Genomic DNA, 19,559 nt, shown 5'->3' on the forward strand with positions numbered 1-19,559 from the left:
TTCTTTTCAAATATTCAGAATTAGTTTGTTTTCTCTGCTTTCCCTGTTGCTGCTGCAGACGGAAAAGCTGAAATGTTTGGGGCTTTCAGAACCTGGATTATAATTTGAGGGTGAGGGAAATGTTAGGAGGTGCATTTTAGCCTAAGCTTCAGGTGGTTGTGTTTTTGCCTAGAGAGGATGGTCTTGCCCTGAAGTTCTCTGGGCAAAGTTTGAAGGGGTGTTTGACTAGAATGAATAAAGGTAGTGGGACTGCAAAGCTCTGGCACAGTGGTTTCCATGCTCCTGTATTTCCTATGGGCACAAGAAGAGTGGATGCTGCATGTTGCCATTTGAGCAGATATTGTGGGAACTCTGAGGCTGCAAAACTCAATTCCCATCTTCTTGTTTCACTTGCTCCTTCAGGCTCTTCTTCCCCAAAGAGGTTGAATGATCCCATATTTATACATTTGGAGCCAGCCAGTGACATAGAAATGGGAACACAGTGAATGTTGAAGAGCAAGAGGATCTGTCCATTCCTTATATAAATGACTTTGAGTTGGTTTAAAACATTTATGGACAGTTCCAGGGGCTTTACTGGGTGTTCTGTTTGTGCAGGTTTACTTCAGGTGCCCTGTAGCTCTAATGTGCATTGTAAATTTAGATGTTCTCCCAGGTTTTGCATATCATCAACCTTATCTCTACAATCTGGACTAGCCTGGGAAGAAAAGTAATTGCTGTACACTGTGTAATCCACTTAAGGATCTGTGCAGCCTGGCTGCTCTTGGTGTCTCCAGAGAATCCCAATGGGATTTGTTTGCCAGACTGCTGAAAGCAGGTGTCTAGATAGAAATATTTATATGTATATCTAACAGCAGTGCTTCCAATATTGGGAACAAAGCCACATAATTACCACTGGAAGTCCTTACAGAGTTGCTTTATGGATTAATTTAACTCTTACCTGTTAAAAGAAGTGAAAAAATCAATTAGTGAAGCACTGGCTTCCTAAGAGCAGCAACTCTGATTTCTTTCTGCTTGAGAGAGGCAGAGCTGGTGAAGCAAAACATTAATAGTTCATGATCAAGCTAGAAAATCACTTTATTTTACTTTGATTGTCACACTACTCTTCTAATGCTTTTCTGTTGGCTGTTTGTGCAGTTTTTAAGAAATATTACCACCACGGGCACACAGGAGGTGTAAAGCCACGGGCTGATGCCATCCCAGACCTGGGCATCAACACCACCTTCTTGATGAACTCGTCAGTGAGTGAGAACCAGACCTGCACTCAGGATGGGCACTACGGGCGCGAGACCGCCGTGCTCAGCCTCATGCTCATGTTGGGAACCCTTTGGCTCGGCCACACGCTCTATCAGTTCAAGAAAAGGTGAGTCATTCAGAGCTCATGGTGCTGATTATTTCATGTTCTCTCTGAGAGAGTCATTTACAGCTTAGATCTTAATTCTGCAACCCAGGAAAATCAGGTGGAAGCCAAAGGCAGAGATGGATTTGGCAGGGACACCTGGAAAATATTCCCAGCGCAAGGAAATGTTCGCTCAGTGGATGATGTCCTTCTGTCTTCAGTTTTGCCTCACAAATTAGTCTCTAAAAAAGATTTGGGTTCCCAATTCACATTGGGATCCCTGTATCTCCCTCTAAACAGACATTGAACCATTTTGCTGGGCAAAAATTCCTGATGGTGCAAGAAAGTCTGCTGGGAATGTACCTTCAGCGTGCTCTTGGGAGTCCAAACACCAGCTCTAATTTGGGGTTTGCTCCTATTGCTCTTAAAACTCTTTATTTGAAATGCAGGAAGCAATTAAAGTAAAGTGGAAATGAGACACAAATTTGTGCTTGAAGGCCTTTTTTTTTCCCTAGCTTGCATCTTATTTTGTTGATTCTTTGTGTTTTGCTTCTGCATTCATCAACCTTCAAAGGCTGTAGTTTCCAGAAGATTTAGGGCTGAGTGAAAGACAAATTGGCCACTCCAAGTATCTCTTCAGAATTGTAAGATGGGACTGAATTTTCACTTCTAAAGCATTAAATGTTGTCTGGATTGAGTGATTGTCCTGACAGTGGGGTGTTGATGGGAATTCTTTGTCTCTTTTGCAGCCCATATTTGCACGCGAGGGTACGTGAAATTCTGTCCGACTGTGCCTTACCCATTTCAGTCCTGACCTTCTCTATTGTGGGTTCCTACATCTTCAAGGAAATTGAAAGTAAGTTCTGATTTTGATCTCAGAAATAGTGGGGGTTTATGAAAGAGAGAAGTGAAATCCTAGAAAAGTTCAGCTAAAAAATAAAGTTCTTCCATATAATTTCACAAATACTGTGTGTACCTCCCACCAAGAGCTCAGATTTCCTCACCATTAGATTTATGTCATTCAAAACCCTGATTAAATGAGGTTGGGGCAAGAAAAATTATCCAGAAGTCCTTCCAATGAGTTTGAGGTGCGTGTCACAATAAGGGAGATGAACAATTCTGGCAAAGAACAAAGGGCAGAGTAATCAGCAGGCAGGAAGGGTTGTTGCCAGTCATATCAACATGGAGTTGGTCATCCCAGTTTGTCCTCTTTGTGTCCAGTTTGTTTTCCTAATTTAGGTGAAATGGTGCAGAGCATCTGGGCAGCCCTAAGTTACATAAGGAAATCTAAAAATGAGACACCATTCATTGGCCAGATAGATCAACTTTTCCATATCAGGAAGTGATAATGGGGACAGGAATTGCATTGTCCTGCAGTGACGTGAGTGGGTGATGTGAGGAAATGTATGGAAACAAATAAGAAATGGCTTTTTTTTTTATTTTTTTTTTATTTTTTTTTTATTATGATGGCCATTCCATCCAGTTGGATTGCAAAATGATGAGTGGCCATGTGTGATTTGTCCCTAGCCATGGATTGCTTCCAATGGCAGCAGAGTTTTGATTTAGATTTTATACTAAAATGCCTTGCACAGCTTTTTGGAGATGAGGAAGTTTCCAAATGCCTCTGTGGGTAGATGAGCTGAGCATTATGGTGCTGATTAGAAATAAGGCTTCCTCTTCTAAAAACACCTTGCATCAAAACAAGTTCCCCTCTTTTGTTTTGCTCCAATATCTGTAATGCCTGCTAGGACTAGCAGTAGTCTTCCCATCAGGATGGCAGCCAAGTCCTGAGTGGATGGAGATAAAAAATAAACCAAACCAGCCAGATGGACCCATCTCCCATGGCCTCCAGGCTCCCACATGCCAGAGCATCACTCCTGCTTTCCTGCTTGCTTCCCAGTGCTTCTTGGTGTGGGTAAAACACTGATGGTTGGACAAGAAGGTTCCTCCTAACATCCTTCCCCTCCTCTTTGCAGTGTCCAAATTTAACTACAACGCCTCTGACAGCTTGTTTGTGCTGGCCCCTGTGCAGTCCCTGTCCATAGGGTCAGTGATGAGTGCCATGGGTCTGGGATTTCTCCTCTCCATGCTCTTCTTCATCGAGCAGAACATCGTCGCGTCCCTCGCCAACGCCCCGGAGAACAGGTAATGCCTTCCGTGCTGCTCTGCCACCACCACCAAGCCCAGAGCTTGGCTGGGCATCAGAAAATGTGTTCAGGATGTGTTTTTAAGAATTCCTGTTGTCACAGGTGAAAGTAACTCTGCTGCTTAGCTCCTCACCATCCCCAGAGCCCAGTGTTGTGGCAGTGAGCCAAAACCTCAAATCCTCAACAATATCATCACCTCAACCTGTTCCTTCTTCTCTCTCTGCTCAACATCATTGTTTGACCCTTAAAACTCTCAAGGCATTTTTCAGGAAGAGTTTTGGGAACCAAGAGGTGGTATAGTGAATGTGAAGTGGATATTTTGTACAGTTTGAGGTCTTTGGATGCACCTCAAGATATTTAGGGAGTGTCTGGCACATGTGGACACTTGCACTGCTCTTGCAGTACAGAGAATTTGTTGAAAATGAGAAGTCAATGACCTACATAAATGTTGTAGCACAAAGTGCTGCAGCTGAGCATCAGGAGCATTTGGAGCTGGTAAATTCCAACTAAAGAAAGGTGAAAGTGCAATAAAACAATATGTGCAATGTCTGATAAGTCTCACTTAAGTGCAAACTCGATATTTTGCACTATTAAAATATTCCCTCTGATGTTTTTGTGCCAACTGCAATCAGATAGGATGTCAAGAATGAACATGGATACATTTTTCCAGGGAAACTACCACGTCTCCGAGGATTTTTTGCTAATGTGATGCGTGGGAGGGTTCTCTCCTTGCATAATACCCATTAGCATTCTCCATGTTGTAGCTGGAGTGACACAGAATTAGGAGAGAGGAGACAAGCTCAAATTCAGCTCCACTAATTTAGTTTCCTTTGACCACCTCTTATCTCTATTATATCCCTTTAAGTGTTGCATAAATCTGTATGTAAGTGGGTCATCTCTTGGCTAATATGAATTTCTTTTAAACTTTTGGTATTTTCCACTAGAATATCTTTAAGGAATGTAAAATGTTCTTTGGAGTTTTTCAGAGTTCTTGGGTACAGGGCTGAGCTGATGCTGATCAGGTGTTGGGGCAGGGATTTTTAGAGATGGAAAAACTAGGACTTGACACCATCTGTTTGTGGTGCCATCACAGACACCTTACACTATTCCAGGTTGCTCCAAGTCCCATCCAGCCTGGCCTTGGACACTTCCAGGGATCCAGGGGCAGCCACAGCTTCTCTGGGCACGCTGTTTCAGGGCCTCCCCACCCTCATAGGGAAGGAATATTTTCTAATATCTCATTTAAATCTTTGTCCATTTGAGTCCATTCTTTCTTGTCCTGTCACTCCAGGCCCTTGCAGAGTCCCTCCCCATCATTCAGGTCCTGGAAGGCCGGAATTAGGTCACCCCAGACCCTTTTTATCCAGGCAGAACAATCCCGATTGTCTCACGGCAGAGGTGCTTCATCCCTCTGATAATCTTGGTGGCCTCCTCTGGATTCATTCCAACAGGTTGATATCCTTAAAGCCTTCTGAAAAGAATGGGGGGGACAACAAACAATGACCCTGAGGGTGCTGAAGGTGCCTTTGCTCAGAGAAAGCAGCACGTGAGCAGGGGCTGTGTTTCCAAAGCGTGAGCCAACGCAGGAAACGCGTTTGCAATCCCACCCTTCCTGCCAGCACCTTCCAGAGGCTTTGCAGGGTAGACACCTACCTGACCCACTCACCCCACAGCCTCCTCAGTCAGTGGAAGGGGACACTCCCAGTGGGACCAGGCTTTTGTCCCAAAAGTGAGCCCCACCCAAGATTTCTGCTGCCCAAACAATGGCTTTGATCTTCGTGTGCTGGGTCAACTCCACCAGCTCCATGTGCCTCGTGTCCAGGAATATCTTGGATGGTTCCAAGTCTGTGCTGAGGTGTTCAGTGGAGCCTGTTTGGGTGGCATTGACACATCTAAATGATGCTTCCCTTTCTGGTGGTGCCCAGAGAGAATTCAGCTGATCCCTGCATTGTGTGAGGATGTCAGGTACTACAGTGGCAGCCCTGGACCTTTCAGTGATGGTTTAAAGTCTGAGAGCTGAATCCTTCCCCAGCCTGTTTTCTAAACTTTCCTCATATTAGCTCAGCAGTTGGTACAAGATGGGAATAGTCAAGAAAGGGGCAGACCTGGGAAAAAATGGCAAGGTTGAAGTAGATAGAGGTGAGTTCTTGGTGCTGGTTTCTGCACAGTCCTGGCAAAGTGAGTGTGCTCAGATTCCTCAGTGAAGGCTGTTAGCTTTCCCATCCTCTAAAAATCAAAACAGGGAGGCTCTGCAGCATTTGATGAGCTTAGGAGCAAATCTCCTTGGCTGGCTACCAACCTTTTGCAATGTGTGCTCAGAGAAGCTGTGGCTGTCCCATTCCTGGAAGTGTCCAAGGGTAGGATGAGGTTTGGAGAAACCTGGCATAGTGAAAGGTGTCCCTGCCCATGGCAGGGGGTTGGAACTGGATGATCTTTATGGTTCCTTCCAACCCAAACCATTCTGTGATCCATTCCATGATTCTGTGACTACCAAGGAGGAGCTGAAGTTTAATGAATTCCTGTCCCATTTTCTTATCATGCAGTAGCAATTATATAATTAGGGGATTACTGCAGCATACCAAGCACATGTTCTGCTCGTGGGGAAGGAGAGAGATCAGGGTTACAAACAAGAAACTTCAGAGTCAGTGCTTTGACAGCAGATGCTCAGGATTTTATCAGCTCTCTGTGTAGACTCTGTGAGCAAACACACACATGAATTTTTTGTAGGCTCTGTGATAAATGTTCACTGATAAAATGTCACTTTGGTGGGCTGCCTTTCTGCTCAGAGTTGTTCTTTGCAGATGACAACAGCTTTGGGAGCAAACCATCACATTTCCCACCTTTAGTGTCCACACCATGCCGACAATAAATCCAGAGGTGTGAAATCTGTGTGTGTGTGTGTGTATGAAATCACTTGAGTATTCAACAAAGGCAGCCTGCATGGTTTGCACCAGCTGTAACTGCTGTCCCCAACCCTTTTCCAGGCTGGTGAAGGGCACAGCCTATCACTGGGACCTGCTGCTGGTGGCTCTCATCAACACGGGGCTGTCGGTGTTCGGGCTGCCCTGGATCCACGCTGCCTTCCCGCACTCCCCCATGCACGTCCGGGCCCTGGCCTACGTGGAGGAGAGGGTGGAGAGTGGACACATCTACGAGACGTGAGTGGATCCCTCTGCATTCCTCTGGGCCTTCCCAACCCTTTGGGAGCCGTGGGTTGTGTGGTTGGGGTGTTGGCTGTTGTAGTCCAGATCTGCAAGTGTTGGAAAGATGCACCTGGTGAGCCTTGATTTGGCTTCACTCAAGCATCAAACTCATGCTCTGGCCAGTGGCAGCATCCTGCAGGGATCCCACCCACCCCATTGCAAATTCTCTGGAAGAGTCAGCCAAGGCCATTCTCAGTTTCAGCCTTGTGGGAAGCTGAAGAGATGCTTTGGCTGGATCTCTCCGGATGCTTTCCCCAGAAAGAATCCAAAGCTGATTCACTGCCTGAAACCTGTCTGGTGGCTATTACTAAGGAGAGGAAAAATGCACCATTATTTCAGAGCTCCCATAACATCTCCCACCACATTTTGGGAAGGAGATGCTTCAATTTTCTGGGTTTTAAACAGAAATAAGTGTGAAGCCATGGCTGGGTCAGGGGTTTCTATTTAAGACCAACTCTTCTGCTGCTCTGAGTTAAGCAACACATTCTCATCACAGATCTATTAAAAAAAAATTAGAAACCTTTTTCTCATGAAATAATCTCTACTCTAGAGCAGATCTGGCCCATTGGATCTCAGTCTCTTGCAGCTGAGTGCTTTTACCACAGAAGTGGTAATTTCCACTCACCATTAGTTTTAATTATCCTGCCTTGGTTTCCATTTTCTGAGTTGCCACTTATCAAAAGTGAGGCTAAGTGATCATTGACTTTGGGGGATGGAGTGAATCTGTCTTCAGGCTTGTTTTAGTGCCAGATGGCCCAGCCCAGCCAGGCACAGCTGATTTTTGGGTCAGGGATGGACAGATTTCCCCTTCCACATCTGGGAATTGCTGAGTTCTGCTGCTCCCTGTAACTCTTCTGTGGATCCTTTCCTGGGAGATCAGTCCCTTGGGTTTGTATTCCCATTAGGATATGTTGCCATCAGTTGTTTCCACAGCTATATCTCTCTTGAATAAACACTAAACCCTATTTAAAGAAAAAATCAGCTTTGAAATTTGAGTTCTGTAGGGTTTTAATCCATGACTTGCTCCTCGTGTCCATGATGTGCTCTGGGATGCCTCCACTCTGTTTCCTTGAGACATGAACTCACACTTTGAAACCCACGTGCCAAACCTCCCTCCTGTGTCTCCTGTTGTCACTTCTAATATCCAAGTGCCTCTTTTTCCTGCTTTTCCACTGTCATGATTCTGTATTCTGGCTTTGCCTTGACAAAGTCAACTCCCCTGCCTGAACTAAGGACTAATTCCTGCACTTGTCCTCTCCTCCTTCACCCAGCTGCCCCCCAAAAAAAGCACCAGAGAGGCCTTTTTGGCCACTCTGTCCTAGAGACAGCTCCAGTGATTATCCTGGAAGGGCTGGGGGCTGCCCTGGTCTCCCTGAGTTTGTTCCTTCACAGCAAAGCTCTGCTCTGCTGGAAGCAAATTGGTGCTGGGAACTGGATATTGGGAGTGAAAAAGGGAATGAGGGTTTTCTAGAGCTTTGAACTCCCTTTGAGACCAAAGCTTTTTGTTCTCTGCAAAGCACTGAGGCTAGAACAGGAGGCTCCAAGCAATAGTCATCTTTTTTTTTTTTTTTTTTTTTTTTTTTTTTTTTTTTTTTTTTTTTTTCTTTTTTTCCCTCTTAGCCAGCTCTGCTGAAAAAGAAATGAAGCTCAATTAGAAAATCAGCTCTGTCTCCCTTGGCAGGCTCCTTCCCTGCACTCAAATCAAAGCTCCCACAGGATGATGATATAAACAAGGATAAAGATCTGTCACAGTGAAAGCAAAATTTTCTTCTCCCCTGTAGAGAAATAATTTAAGTTTCCTGTGGCAATCTGCAAACAGGCTCTTGTTGCTTACTTGGAGAAGTTCAGGAATGGCTAATCCCATGCTAGCCATATTTAGAGGATTTTGGGAAAATGAGCCTGGATTATGCTCTTTAATCTCCATTAATTACTTTATTTCCATCACAGTACAGACTTTCTGGAGCTGTATCCTCAATGCCAAACCAGATTCTGAACACACTGAAATCAAGGATTCCTCTCTTGATTTACTGTGACTGTGATGTTCTTATTCTGGAAATGAGGTGCTAGAATTAGCAGAAGACCAATCTAAAGCTGGGAACATCAGTTTTAAAAACACCATGTTTGGCCAATTATGAAATAATTTTAGCTATGTTCTGATAAAATATTCCAAACTAATAAGTGGCATTTGCAGGAGCTGGCAGCAGTTGCAGTACATCTTGTGTGTGATCAAACACAGTGCTGGGATTGCTGCATCCCTAGGAGATGGCTGTAGAAAATTCCATGAAACTTCAGAAATCTCTTTGCAAAGGGCTGCCACTCTGAGCTTGTACTTGCAGCCTTGCATCTGACTGAAATGTGGTTATGAAAATTTGATTGAAATTCGTGGGTTTTTGTCCTGAGCTGTTCCATTTGCATGACTTCCCTTGCAGACTTGTGTGTGCTTGCAGGGCAGGAGCCTCCCCAGCAGGAGGGGAGATTTCTGTCTGAAATAGCAGAAATTCTTCCTCTGTGCTGACCTGGTGCTGGAGCAGCTCTTGCTGTACCTGGGTGAGGTTAAATCATTAAACTCCTGCTTCTCTGAGCCACCACAGAGGCTCATCATGGTTCTGGCAGCTCTGGAGTGGCCAGACTTTGGATTTATTCTTGCCCAGCACTTCCAGTTGCACTTGAAGCTGCTTGGCTCTGTTCATCTCCAGGATTTCTGTGGTGATCCAGACCCATTTAGATGTCCCAGTTCTACCAGAACTGGCAAGAGTGAAGAGTTCTGCCCTCCCTCAACTTCTCTAGGCACTGGCAGGGACCCCTTGGATGTAGGAGACTTGCAAGAGGATCCAACAAAATCTGTTTGGAAGGAGGAAAGCTGTGGGTTAAACTGTTGGAAGGTTACTTAAAGGTTAACACTTCTGTGCATCCTGTCCTGGTAATCCTGGTGCTGTTAGTGGTACCTGTTATTCCTCATGACTGCTGGTGTTAATTCTGCCTTGTTGTCCAAATTCTCAGAGCAAGTTTTGGGCTGGCACCCTTTCCCTCCCTCTCCAAATGCAGGTGTGGAAGGTTCCTTCATTCCCTCAGCTTCATTTTGCTCCTTGAGGGGATAAACAGATTTGAAGTTCATCCTGACCTTACTTCTAAGAAAAACACTCCAACTTAATATTGCAATAATTCAGTCTTCTTTAGGGCAGAAGGAGTTGGGGAATCCCAGCAGTGCATGTGCAAAGGAGGGAAGTGTGTTTTGATAGATCTTTGATGTTAATCCTTAGAGAAATTTGTGTCTAGGGTTAATTCAGAATTTGAGGGGTCTCATCCAGGGAATGAGGTCACTCACTACATGATACCAAAACAGCCTATGGACAAAAATTTTCCCTCATAATAGGAGGATTTATTCACTGGCTTATCCACTCAATTGTTGGACTTATCTTGCAAAAAAAAAAAAAAAAAAAAAAAAAAATTAGGAACACTCTTTTTCTCTCTTTGTAAGTAGTCTTGACAGATGTGGATTTTCTTTCCTCCCATTGTTTCTGGTGATTTTTTTCAGACTGGGAGGAGATGCTCACAGGTTTAGCTGCAGTGCAAAGAAAACACAGCAGCCTCCCCTCAAGTAGGTTGCTAAAGCTGCTGCCTGCTTTCCTGTCAGTCTTCCCTTAAAAAAGCTCAATTTGTGGCCTGTCAGCTCTGGAAAATTTGCATTAATTAATGACATGTTTTGCATGGTAATAGGCAATTGCCCACAGCAGGACTGAATCCCTGTGTGGTGCTCTCAGCATTCCCTTCCATGTAAACAGGGAGATCCTCATATCCATCAGAAATGCTGACTCTGTCAGACTGCTGACTTGCTGTTGTGTTTTTTGTTTTTTTGTTTTTTTGTTTTTTTGTTTTTTTGTTTTTTCAAGAGGTTCCTTAGTTCCTGGAGAAGGCAATGAGTTTTTGGGACAGAAGCCAGTTGCATGTGCCCAGGGTAAATCAAGGGAAGGATTACTCTCCAGAAGGAGGATTCTTGGCTGGTTTGTTTTTTTTGTTTGTTTGGTTTTTTTCTGCATAGTGCTAAACAGAATGAGTTTTGAGGGCAATTTAGTTCAGGATAGGATCTGTAGAGTTCTGCAGAAGGGGAATCTGGCACTTTTCCAGCTGTTTTGTTGGATTAAGTGCCTGGCCTGGCTCCAGCCAGGCTCTGCCTCCTGCAGCCAGTGCTGATTGCAGCGCTGGGGATGAGTTTCCCTTTCCCTGTGGAAAAGCCACTGGGATAAATGATGGATTCGGGGCTGTTACCTCATCTCCTAACCCTTCTTTCCCTGCTTGCAGGATTGTGAGTGTCAAGGAGACCCGGCTGACGAGTCTGGTGGCGAATTTCCTGGTGGGGCTGTCGCTGCTGCTGCTGCCCTTCCCCCTGCAGTGGATCCCCAAGCCGGTGCTCTTCGGCCTCTTCCTCTACATCGCCCTCACCTCCATCGATGGCAACCAGCTCTTTGAGAGGGTGGCTCTGCTGCTCAAGGAGCAGGTACTGCACTCTTCAAACTTTCACTTTTTTTTTTTGTGAGATTTTTTTTTTTTTTCCCCCCCGAAGTTTTAACACGCCCCCCCCCACCCGCCCGCCCACCCCGCACTGTCGTGTCATCTGCAGAGCACACACATTTTAAAAAGTAATAATCAGGCAGGGGTTTTTTTGTTTGTTTGTTTGTTTTGGTGCTGTTTTGTACTTTCATTCTGTGTGAAATACCCACAAGATGGGATTTTAAACTCAAAATGAAATTACTTGTGTTATTGAAACCTCTGTGATGTGGGCTGAAAATAAACTTGGGAGATGTTTTTTTTTAATCTGTTTCTCTTCAGAGGTGCTAAAAAGGTGTTTTTTGGCAGTGTAGGTGGTACCTGGAGCAATCTCCAGCTCACCTTCTCTTATGTAACAAGGGTTTAATAAGCCCAGCATTTGGCTCTGCATCTCTGCTAATCTGTCTTGATCTCCACTATTACATCCCAGAGGTTAAAACTGAAATTTGGGTAAAGATTACATTTGTCATGTCAATTTTTGAATGAGGGTTGAAGAGCTACTCATCTATGTGGCTTATTATTTCTGGTTTCAGTAGGAATTATCTGTGGAATTTTCCAGGTTTTGGTGTGGAAAATTAAAAAGTATTCTCAAATATGGAAAACTCCCTTTTGTGGAAGCCTTTTAATGAGTCATGGCACAATCTGAAAGCCACTGAGGCTGTGCTGGTGCCAGCAGACAGTCGCTCATCCTCTTCATTGATGTATAGACAGTGAGTCAAAGCCTGTGCTCAGACATGAGCAAGGAACTGTCAAAAGAAACCACCATATTTAGCCTATTAATGTCATTTTTTTCCACCTTATTTCTCAAAAATGGGTGGCTGATAAGAGCTGAGAAAATCCCTGCAGTCTGAGCACAGCCTCTTCCTGCACTTCCCTCATCTCCTGGTCTTCCCCTAATGGGATTCAGCCAGGACCTGGGAGCAGCAGGGCCAGGCTGGAGCCTTGGAAGGCTCTAAAATAATGAGGAGCTGGGTGTCAGGTGGAGGAAGCATCAACAGGAACAACATCTGGATGCATCTGCTGCCCTTCCCCCTGCACACCCCCACAGGCACCTCTGGCTGTGGAGCCCTGACAATCCCAGTGCTCCTCAGGGAGTCTCATTACTGCACTTCCCAAGATCTTACATTGCTCTCCAGATGTTCCCAGAGGCACTCCTGGCCCTGAGGGGTGTCCTGGCTTCTCCCCAGCTCCCAGTGCCCCTCATCCTCTGGGTCTCACTGCCAGTGCTGTGGTTTCAGGCACTGGAATGAACCCTACAAATCCCACGTTCAGCTGCTGAACCTTTTAAAGACCCTGATGTTGCTGCATTGCTTGTCCAAATTGATGACTTCCCTCAAACCCTGGTGTCCCACAGCCCCATTCTGCTGTCACAGGTCCCTGCATGTCTAACTCTGCTTCTTCTCTTCCCAGACTGCTTATCCTCCGACCCATTACATCCGCAGAGTTCCCCAGAGGAAGATCCACTATTTCACTGGCCTGCAGGTGCTGCAGCTCCTCATCCTCTGTGGCTTTGGCATGTCACCCCTGCCTTACATGAAGATGATCTTTCCCCTCATCATGATAGGGATGATCCCCATCAGGTAGGAAGCTTGGCTGTCTTTTTTTGCCTGTCTCCCATGCTTTGTTTTTTTGGTTTTTTGGGTTTTTTTTGTAATCCAATCCATCAGGCTTGGGTTACTGGAAGTCAGAGAAGAGGAGAAACTGGGAGCTGGTCTGGTTTAGTCTGGAGAAAAGAGGAAAAGGAGGAGAGGAGATCTCACCAATCCATATAAATATCTCAGGATAGTGCCAGACTCTTTCCAGTGGTGCCCAACAACAGGACAAGGACTAATGCCCACAAACTAAAATACATTAAGTTTCACCTCAACATGAAGAAGAACTTATTTCACTGCTGCTGGGAGTTGTGCAGAGGGTTCTGGGCTGGCAAGTGCTCTTCTTCCAGCTTCCCAGGAGGCAAAAACTCTTGTTTTTTAGTTCCTGTGAGATGCCTGATGTTTCTTCCTTGATAGTCCAAACCTCTAGGTGATATTTGTTAATATTCCTTAACACTTTGCAATTTGATTTCCTCAGGCCAGTGCTCACAGCAGAGCTGGAAACTTTTCCTAAGAGGAATTCTTGTCTCTTAGCCTATGCTGTGGTGAACTCACACCTCCTGCACTGCTGGGTGCCCCTGTCAATGATCACTTGGGTGAAACTGGCCACATTTACACTTAAAATATATGTTTAAAGCTGGGAGGACCTCAAAATATCCTACAGTCTTGAGAGGGAATCGTTAAGAAATTCAGCTAATTTCTTCCTTGGGGTTCATTAGCAGCCACTACCCATCATTCTCCAGTTAAATCATTCATGCTCTGAGTGCTTGGGATATAATGAGAGGCCATAATAAGATCTTGGAAGGAGCAAATCAAATTTCCAGTCCACTTGATTATTTTTAGGCCAGCATGGTACCAGTGATATCTGCTTGACTTTGAGCTTGCAGTCCCAGAGCTTTTCCCTCTGATCCCAAAATTCAGAACTGCCAATTTGCTAATCTGCATCACCTGCTCTGGTGTTTTATTTGGCTGATAAAGATGGGTCCTTCCTGAAACAAAAGCAAATGTCAGAGCTACTGTGGCTTTCAACAGGATCATGTCAGAGCCATTTGGACTGGATTTCACAAGATAAACAGGTTTGGAAAACACAGAAATTATTGTTCCTGTGGCAGTAATGCCTCACCTGCCCTTCACACTGGTGGCACTTGGGGTGCCTGGATGAGTGGCTGGTAAATATTCCAACTCTGAGCTGTGCTGCATGAGTGGCTCTTGCAGGAATCACAGCTCAGTGCACTCAGCCAAATTGAGGTGCTGGGCATGGTACAGAAAACTCAATTAGTGTGGAGAGAATGCAGTCCAAAAACCTGATCTTGTACTAAGAGCTAGATACTAATATGCAAATATATCTTCTTTTCAGTAAATAAGGTGCTGTCACTTTATACCTTCTGTGTTGCTCACTCATTTCTCTTTCCAGGGCAGTTTTTTCCCAGCAGCTGGAGAATCAGCCCTGCTGCCAAGGGGAAGATGCTGCTGCCTGGCACAGCATGGAAATCTGCCCTTGGCTTTCCTTCCTCTGATTTCTTTTGCCTTCATGTAGTTTCTGTGGCCTCCAGCCAAGAAGGCAGCACCATGATCCATGAGCCCTGTAGTTAATGATTTTTTCCCAAAGATTTGGCACTCTAAATAGGTGAGGCAGTTGAAGAAATTTAATATATTTTCTCCCTATTTTTTTTTTTAAGAAGTGAAGGGAGAAAGAGGAGATGGGACAGTAGCCAAGGGGCAAATTCAAGAATGGAACACAGATGAGTGAGGCATGGCTTGGTGTCCCATCCAGAGCACCAGCCAGGTCCCAAAACCACATTTCCATCCATCCAACAGCTTTAGAAACATGATTTGTGTTGTCATTAGTGAGGGATCACTGCTGTGGTCTCAGACAGATACTGAGAAGCCACTGAAATCCATTACTGCAGTGGAAAGCAGCCTGCTGGAAGAAAACTTGATCTCTTTGGGTATTCCCAGCTCCTGGCTTAGATTCAGAGCTTTGGGATGGTGAGTTTTTGGTTGAAGAAGAATCTTCTCTCCAAGTTGTCTCTTATGTGCCTTCTGTGACTCTCAAGCATTTTCTTCTATGCTGAGTCTATTTAAGGAGATCCTGCTATTTCTCATTAATAAGTGATGTTTGGGCTCTCCTGCACAGCTGTTGAAACCTGAAACTGATTTTTTGGTGCTTTATGAGTTATTTGAACAGCTGAAGAGTCTCTCCCTTGTTAAACAAGGGAAAATGCCACGTGAATGTGCACTGGGATTTACAAGAGCAACTTCCCAGTGCCTTTCTAACCCAAATACATTAATTTGTGAGGATGTTCTTATAGAAAATCAAATTATTATATTTTTTTTAAGTAAGGGAATCTCTGTCTCCACGTGAACAACCAGACACCAGGTTGGGATGGTCTTGTGGTGGCAGAGCTTCAGGAAGGTGATGTTCCTCCTGTGAGGATGAGGATGTTCTCTCTCTTTTCCAGCTGAAAGAAAACTCTTCCAGAGGGAGCCTGGCACTGCTGTTCCTTTAAACACTCTTTGCTTGCAGGATTGGTTGGTTTTGCTGTCCCCCCTCAGCTTGGCCAAACTCACCTGGGAGCTTTGGGGCAGAGAGAAAAATGCTGCAGAAGCCAGGACTGGTTTGTGGTTTAATCCAGGACTGGTTTGTGGTTTAATCCAGGACTGGTTTGTGGTTTAATCCAGGACTGGTTTGTGGTTTAATCCAGGGCTGGTTTGTGGTTTAATCCAGGACTGGTTCATGGTTTAATCCAGGGCTGACTCCCCTCTCTGCTGTGCCTTAGGTACAACCTGCTCCCCAGGATCATCGAGGCCAAGTACCTGGATGCCATGGATGCAGAGTACTACTGAAGACAGCAGGGACAGCTCCTCTGGGGCCACAGAAGGCCTGGGACCATCTCCTGCAGATTTCTTTCACCACTTGCTTTGTGCTCTGACGTTGGCAATGCACTCCTGGCACAGCTCCACGGGGCCTGTGCCAGACCAAGGGAGCCCTGGATTGAGAGGACGATGCTCTCTGGAGCTGTGAGGCAAACAGGCTTTATGGGAAATGCTCCTTTCCACATCCCCACCCCACAAACCCCAAAGACCAGCCTGCCTGCACGGTTGGAGCATCCAGAGTTGTCCTGTGTTCCCTTCTTGGAGGGTGGGGGGAGCTTTTGTAATGCACCACATCCTTCTCTTTCCCCAACACTAAGAACAGCAACTGACCTTTGTTTTATAGAATGACAGCCCTGTCCTGGCCTTTGAATCCAATTCCCTTTGCACTCAGTATTCCCAAATTGGTGTTCTGGATGGGATGGCCTCGTACTGAACCACTGATGTCAGGAGAGAGGGTGGCTGTTGTCTCATATTAATGGGTTTGGAAACACTTGCAGTGTGCACTGCTACAACCCACAGCTTTGGATGAATTGTGAATTTCTGCAAACGAGCTGGGAACATTCAGAGGCTGGGCTCACACAGCCCTGTGGGTGAAACCCCTTCTGGGTTTGAGCTGTTTGGGCATTAGTTTGGATCTTTCTCCCATTTCTCCTGGGTAATCAAACACAGAATTGTAGGTTTTGCACAACTGCAGCATTTTTTGCTTGCTCCCAGAGGGCAGTTGTGTCGAGGTTGCATATACATATGTACAGTAGTGCCTATGTGTACATATATACATATGGAGTTGTGTATATATTTTGCATAGATATACAAATAGGCCTGGTTCTTTCCAAATTCACAAGTGTTCTGTGCAGTCAGTGTTACCCACCATGTCCTGATCATATACTTGTTCTCTGCTTCAGTGCTGCTTTTTCTCATTTGAGATATGGTCACTTTTATTCCTTTGGAAGCTGCTCAGTTACTGGTTTTGTTCACGTGTTGCTTTATTCAAGGTGTTTTCTTTGCTTTCTCCTTCCTGTGGCTTGAGACCTTCATCATTCTGTCTCGAGGCTCCAACATGTGAATTTTCCATTTAATTTTGATGTACAGAATGCAATGAAAATTTTCCTCTTTTTGCCTAATCAATACTTGTTGGTCATTTCATTGTTTCTGTTGTGTAGCTGATTTCCAGTTTCCCCCCCCACTCCCAGATGTTATATTATATTTCTGGATGAATCTTAACTTCTGCTGTCTTTTATATTTCAGTTTATTTAATTTTGCTTGTACTATGGTCAGTTTTCTTATTTGGAGTACTGTGAAACAAGCTGCCCTTTAGTTCAGTGCTTGGCACATCACAGGTCACAGCTGAAAAATGTTCAGAAAAATTGTGAACCCTGGTGATGAACTTTCAAAAGAGTAGAAATGAGGGAAGAAGAGGAATATAAAAGATGAATTTATCAGCACAGAGAAGTGTTTCTTACCAGTTGCTTGCCCAGTAAATGGTGCAGAGATTTTTCCTCCCACCCCAGCTTGGTGAGGGAGACCAGCCCAGCCATGAGGGAGGAAGGCTTTGGGTGCAAAGCTCCTGTGCTGATGCTAAGCCAGGCTCAAGCCACTGCAGATTTGGTGTATTTGCACTAAAGATCAGAGGGTATTTAATCCTTGTGGAGCTGCCCATGGCTCTCAAACACGTGTGCAGAACTGATTTTTTTCATTTTCTTACCAAACCCTTTGTACTGAGACTCGAGGGAGGAGAGCAGCCAGAGTTCCTCTAGCCATGGTTTTATATCCCTGAGGGAACTGGAGGGGAAACCCCTCACTCAGCTTAGCAGACAAAACAGTGTCTCAGATAGAAAACAGTGTCCCAGATAGCAGAATAATGTCACAGACAGCAAAACAATGTCCCAGATAGCAAAACCACAACCTTCACATGGCACCAAGCTGGTCTGAGGAGGCTCAGGGTCAGGGTGACCACCCCAGAGCATCAGGACAGGGAATTGGGATTTCAGCAGCCCCAGGAGCAGCAGGGCCCTGTCTGACAAGAGCAGCTCCAAACCTGAGCCTGGTTTCTGGGCACTTTTCCTGGTTTTTGAGTAATTTCTGGGCCAGGATCACTCGGAGCTCTTAGCAAGGAGCAGGGCAGGCAGGATTTCAGAGGTGGCCCAGCTCTGTCTGATCTTCAGTCAACAGCAAAAGGGCAGGTGACAGGCAGCAGTTCAGGACCTGCTGGAAGCCAGGGAGTGCAGAGGGCTGCTGAGGCTGAAATAACATGTTTTTCCCACAGATGTCAAAAGATTTAAGCAAAGCTGCAATCAGAGCTGTCATCCTCTGGCTGAGTGAAGCTGTAACACACACGTGTCCTGTGGGTGAATTCCTGGTGTTTCCACAGGGAAAAGTCACCTTGTGGGGGTGGTTTAAGCGGTGTTTTGGGTGCTGTGGCTGCAGGAAGGACAGGATGTGGCCAAGGGAACGTGGCTTTGGTCCTCTTTGAGGCTCTGGGTGGGATTTCCTCAGGCACACAGCTGTAGTGGGGTGGACTGGCCTGCAGGTCTTGCCAGGCAAAAAAGTTTTGAGATGCACCCTCCACCCCTCACTTAGAAGGGCCAAAAATGTCCCCATTTAAATCCTTTTTGAATGATCAATCTTCAGATAGTGTCAGATGTTGCAGGGAGAATTTAAAATCCAGGCAGCAGGGAGGGTTAAATATCCACCACATCTCTTGTTTGTATCTTTTATTTTCTTTCACTGGTGTGACTTCAGTGTTTGTATTTTCTTTGTAGCATCAGTAGGATTCTGTTCTGCAGGGTTTTTGTTCTTACAGGGGCCAGAGAATAAACTGATGGGAAATCAGCACAGCTTGATGGGGGGGAAAAAAGGCTGTGCTGGCTTGGACTGGTTGAACATTTGGACAATGTCTCAATATTTGGGTAGGAGGGAGATGTGAGACTCGAGGCCTCTTGTCTCAAAAGGGGTTTTCATGATCCTGCAGAGGATTTATTATTTTATTTTTCCATGCCTTTTCTCTTCTTGTTTGCTTCTGGTTTTGCTGACTTAAGTGCAGGCGTTTCCAGGAAGTAGCTGACTAGGGAAGGAGAGTTTGTTCAGAGTTGATTGAGCACTTTAATACTTCTGTGAAGGTTTAAGACAATTAGAATGTAAAAGAAGTTTTATTATAAGCTCTTTATATACGCACAATGCTCTGTATAACTGTTGCCAAAGAACTGAGTCTGAAAGGTGTCAAGAGCTGTTGGGAGAGTCCCTGGGGTTCACCTGGCATTGCAAGGCAGGGAGAAGCTTCTGAAACCAGTGGATTTTGGAAGTTCCTGTTTGACAGCTGCCACAACGATCAGAAACTGGGGATAGAATAAAATTCTACTCTCAAACTCGTGGTTTTTGATCCTTGTGTTGAATGTAGGAGCTAGAAGTGAGCTTGACAATTAAAATTGGATTTGTACCTGACTGGTTTTGTTGGTCTGAGGTTTTATTTTGTTGCTTTTGAAGATGTCCTTGATGTGCTGTGTGTGGGATTTGATGTGTTTGTCCATGCAAATGAAGGGAAGCTGGTGAAAAGGTGGAGCTTGCTGAAAAAGCAGTGCAGAACTTTTGGGATTGCTTAGGAAATGCAGCTGAGAACTGCACTGCAACAACCCCAAAGTCCCTGGCACCAACATCTGAAGTTATTTAATGAATGTCAAGCTCTGCATCAGTGCTGTGAAAGGATGGGGATGGAGCAAAGGGGTTCAGCTGTTTGGCTCAGAGCTGCTGCTGGGGAGTGTCCAAGATGAGCCCAGGACTGTGGGACACAGCACGAGCTTCCTGATGGCCCAGGGAGCTGGGATGCTCTGGAAGGAAACAGGGTAGATGCTCACACTCCTTTTGT

General features: G+C 45.3%; 1 protein-coding gene across 13 annotated transcripts in view; it reads left to right on the forward strand.

Moving 5' to 3' along the window:
- The window catches only part of SLC4A11 (solute carrier family 4 member 11), a 94,389-nt gene extending 75,251 nt beyond the window's left edge, over nucleotides 1-19,138 (forward strand). For 4 of the 13 annotated variants that reach the window (XM_079307290.1, XM_079307287.1, XM_079307288.1 and 1 more), the window contains 7 exons: nucleotides 1,135-1,360; nucleotides 2,086-2,192; nucleotides 3,313-3,481; nucleotides 6,468-6,641; nucleotides 10,986-11,181; nucleotides 12,642-12,811; nucleotides 15,604-19,138. In XM_079307290.1, the coding sequence (XP_079163416.1) occupies nucleotides 1,135-1,360; nucleotides 2,086-2,192; nucleotides 3,313-3,481; nucleotides 6,468-6,641; nucleotides 10,986-11,181; nucleotides 12,642-12,811; nucleotides 15,604-15,670 (1,109 nt within the window). In that variant the 3' untranslated portion in view covers nucleotides 15,671-19,138. Of the gene's footprint in view, nucleotides 1-1,134; nucleotides 1,361-2,085; nucleotides 2,193-3,312; nucleotides 3,482-6,467; nucleotides 6,642-10,576; nucleotides 10,688-10,985; nucleotides 11,182-12,641; nucleotides 12,812-15,603 lie in introns of all 13 variants that reach the window. The other 9 variants (XR_013774460.1, XR_013774462.1, XR_013774465.1 and 6 more) reach the window with 3 other exon arrangements.
- The last annotated feature ends 421 nt before the right edge of the window (nucleotides 19,139-19,559 follow it).

Source organism: Erithacus rubecula (assembly GCF_903797595.1).
Source record: "Erithacus rubecula genome assembly, chromosome: 5".
In the NCBI taxonomy this organism is placed as follows: domain Eukaryota; kingdom Metazoa; phylum Chordata; class Aves; order Passeriformes; family Muscicapidae; genus Erithacus; species Erithacus rubecula.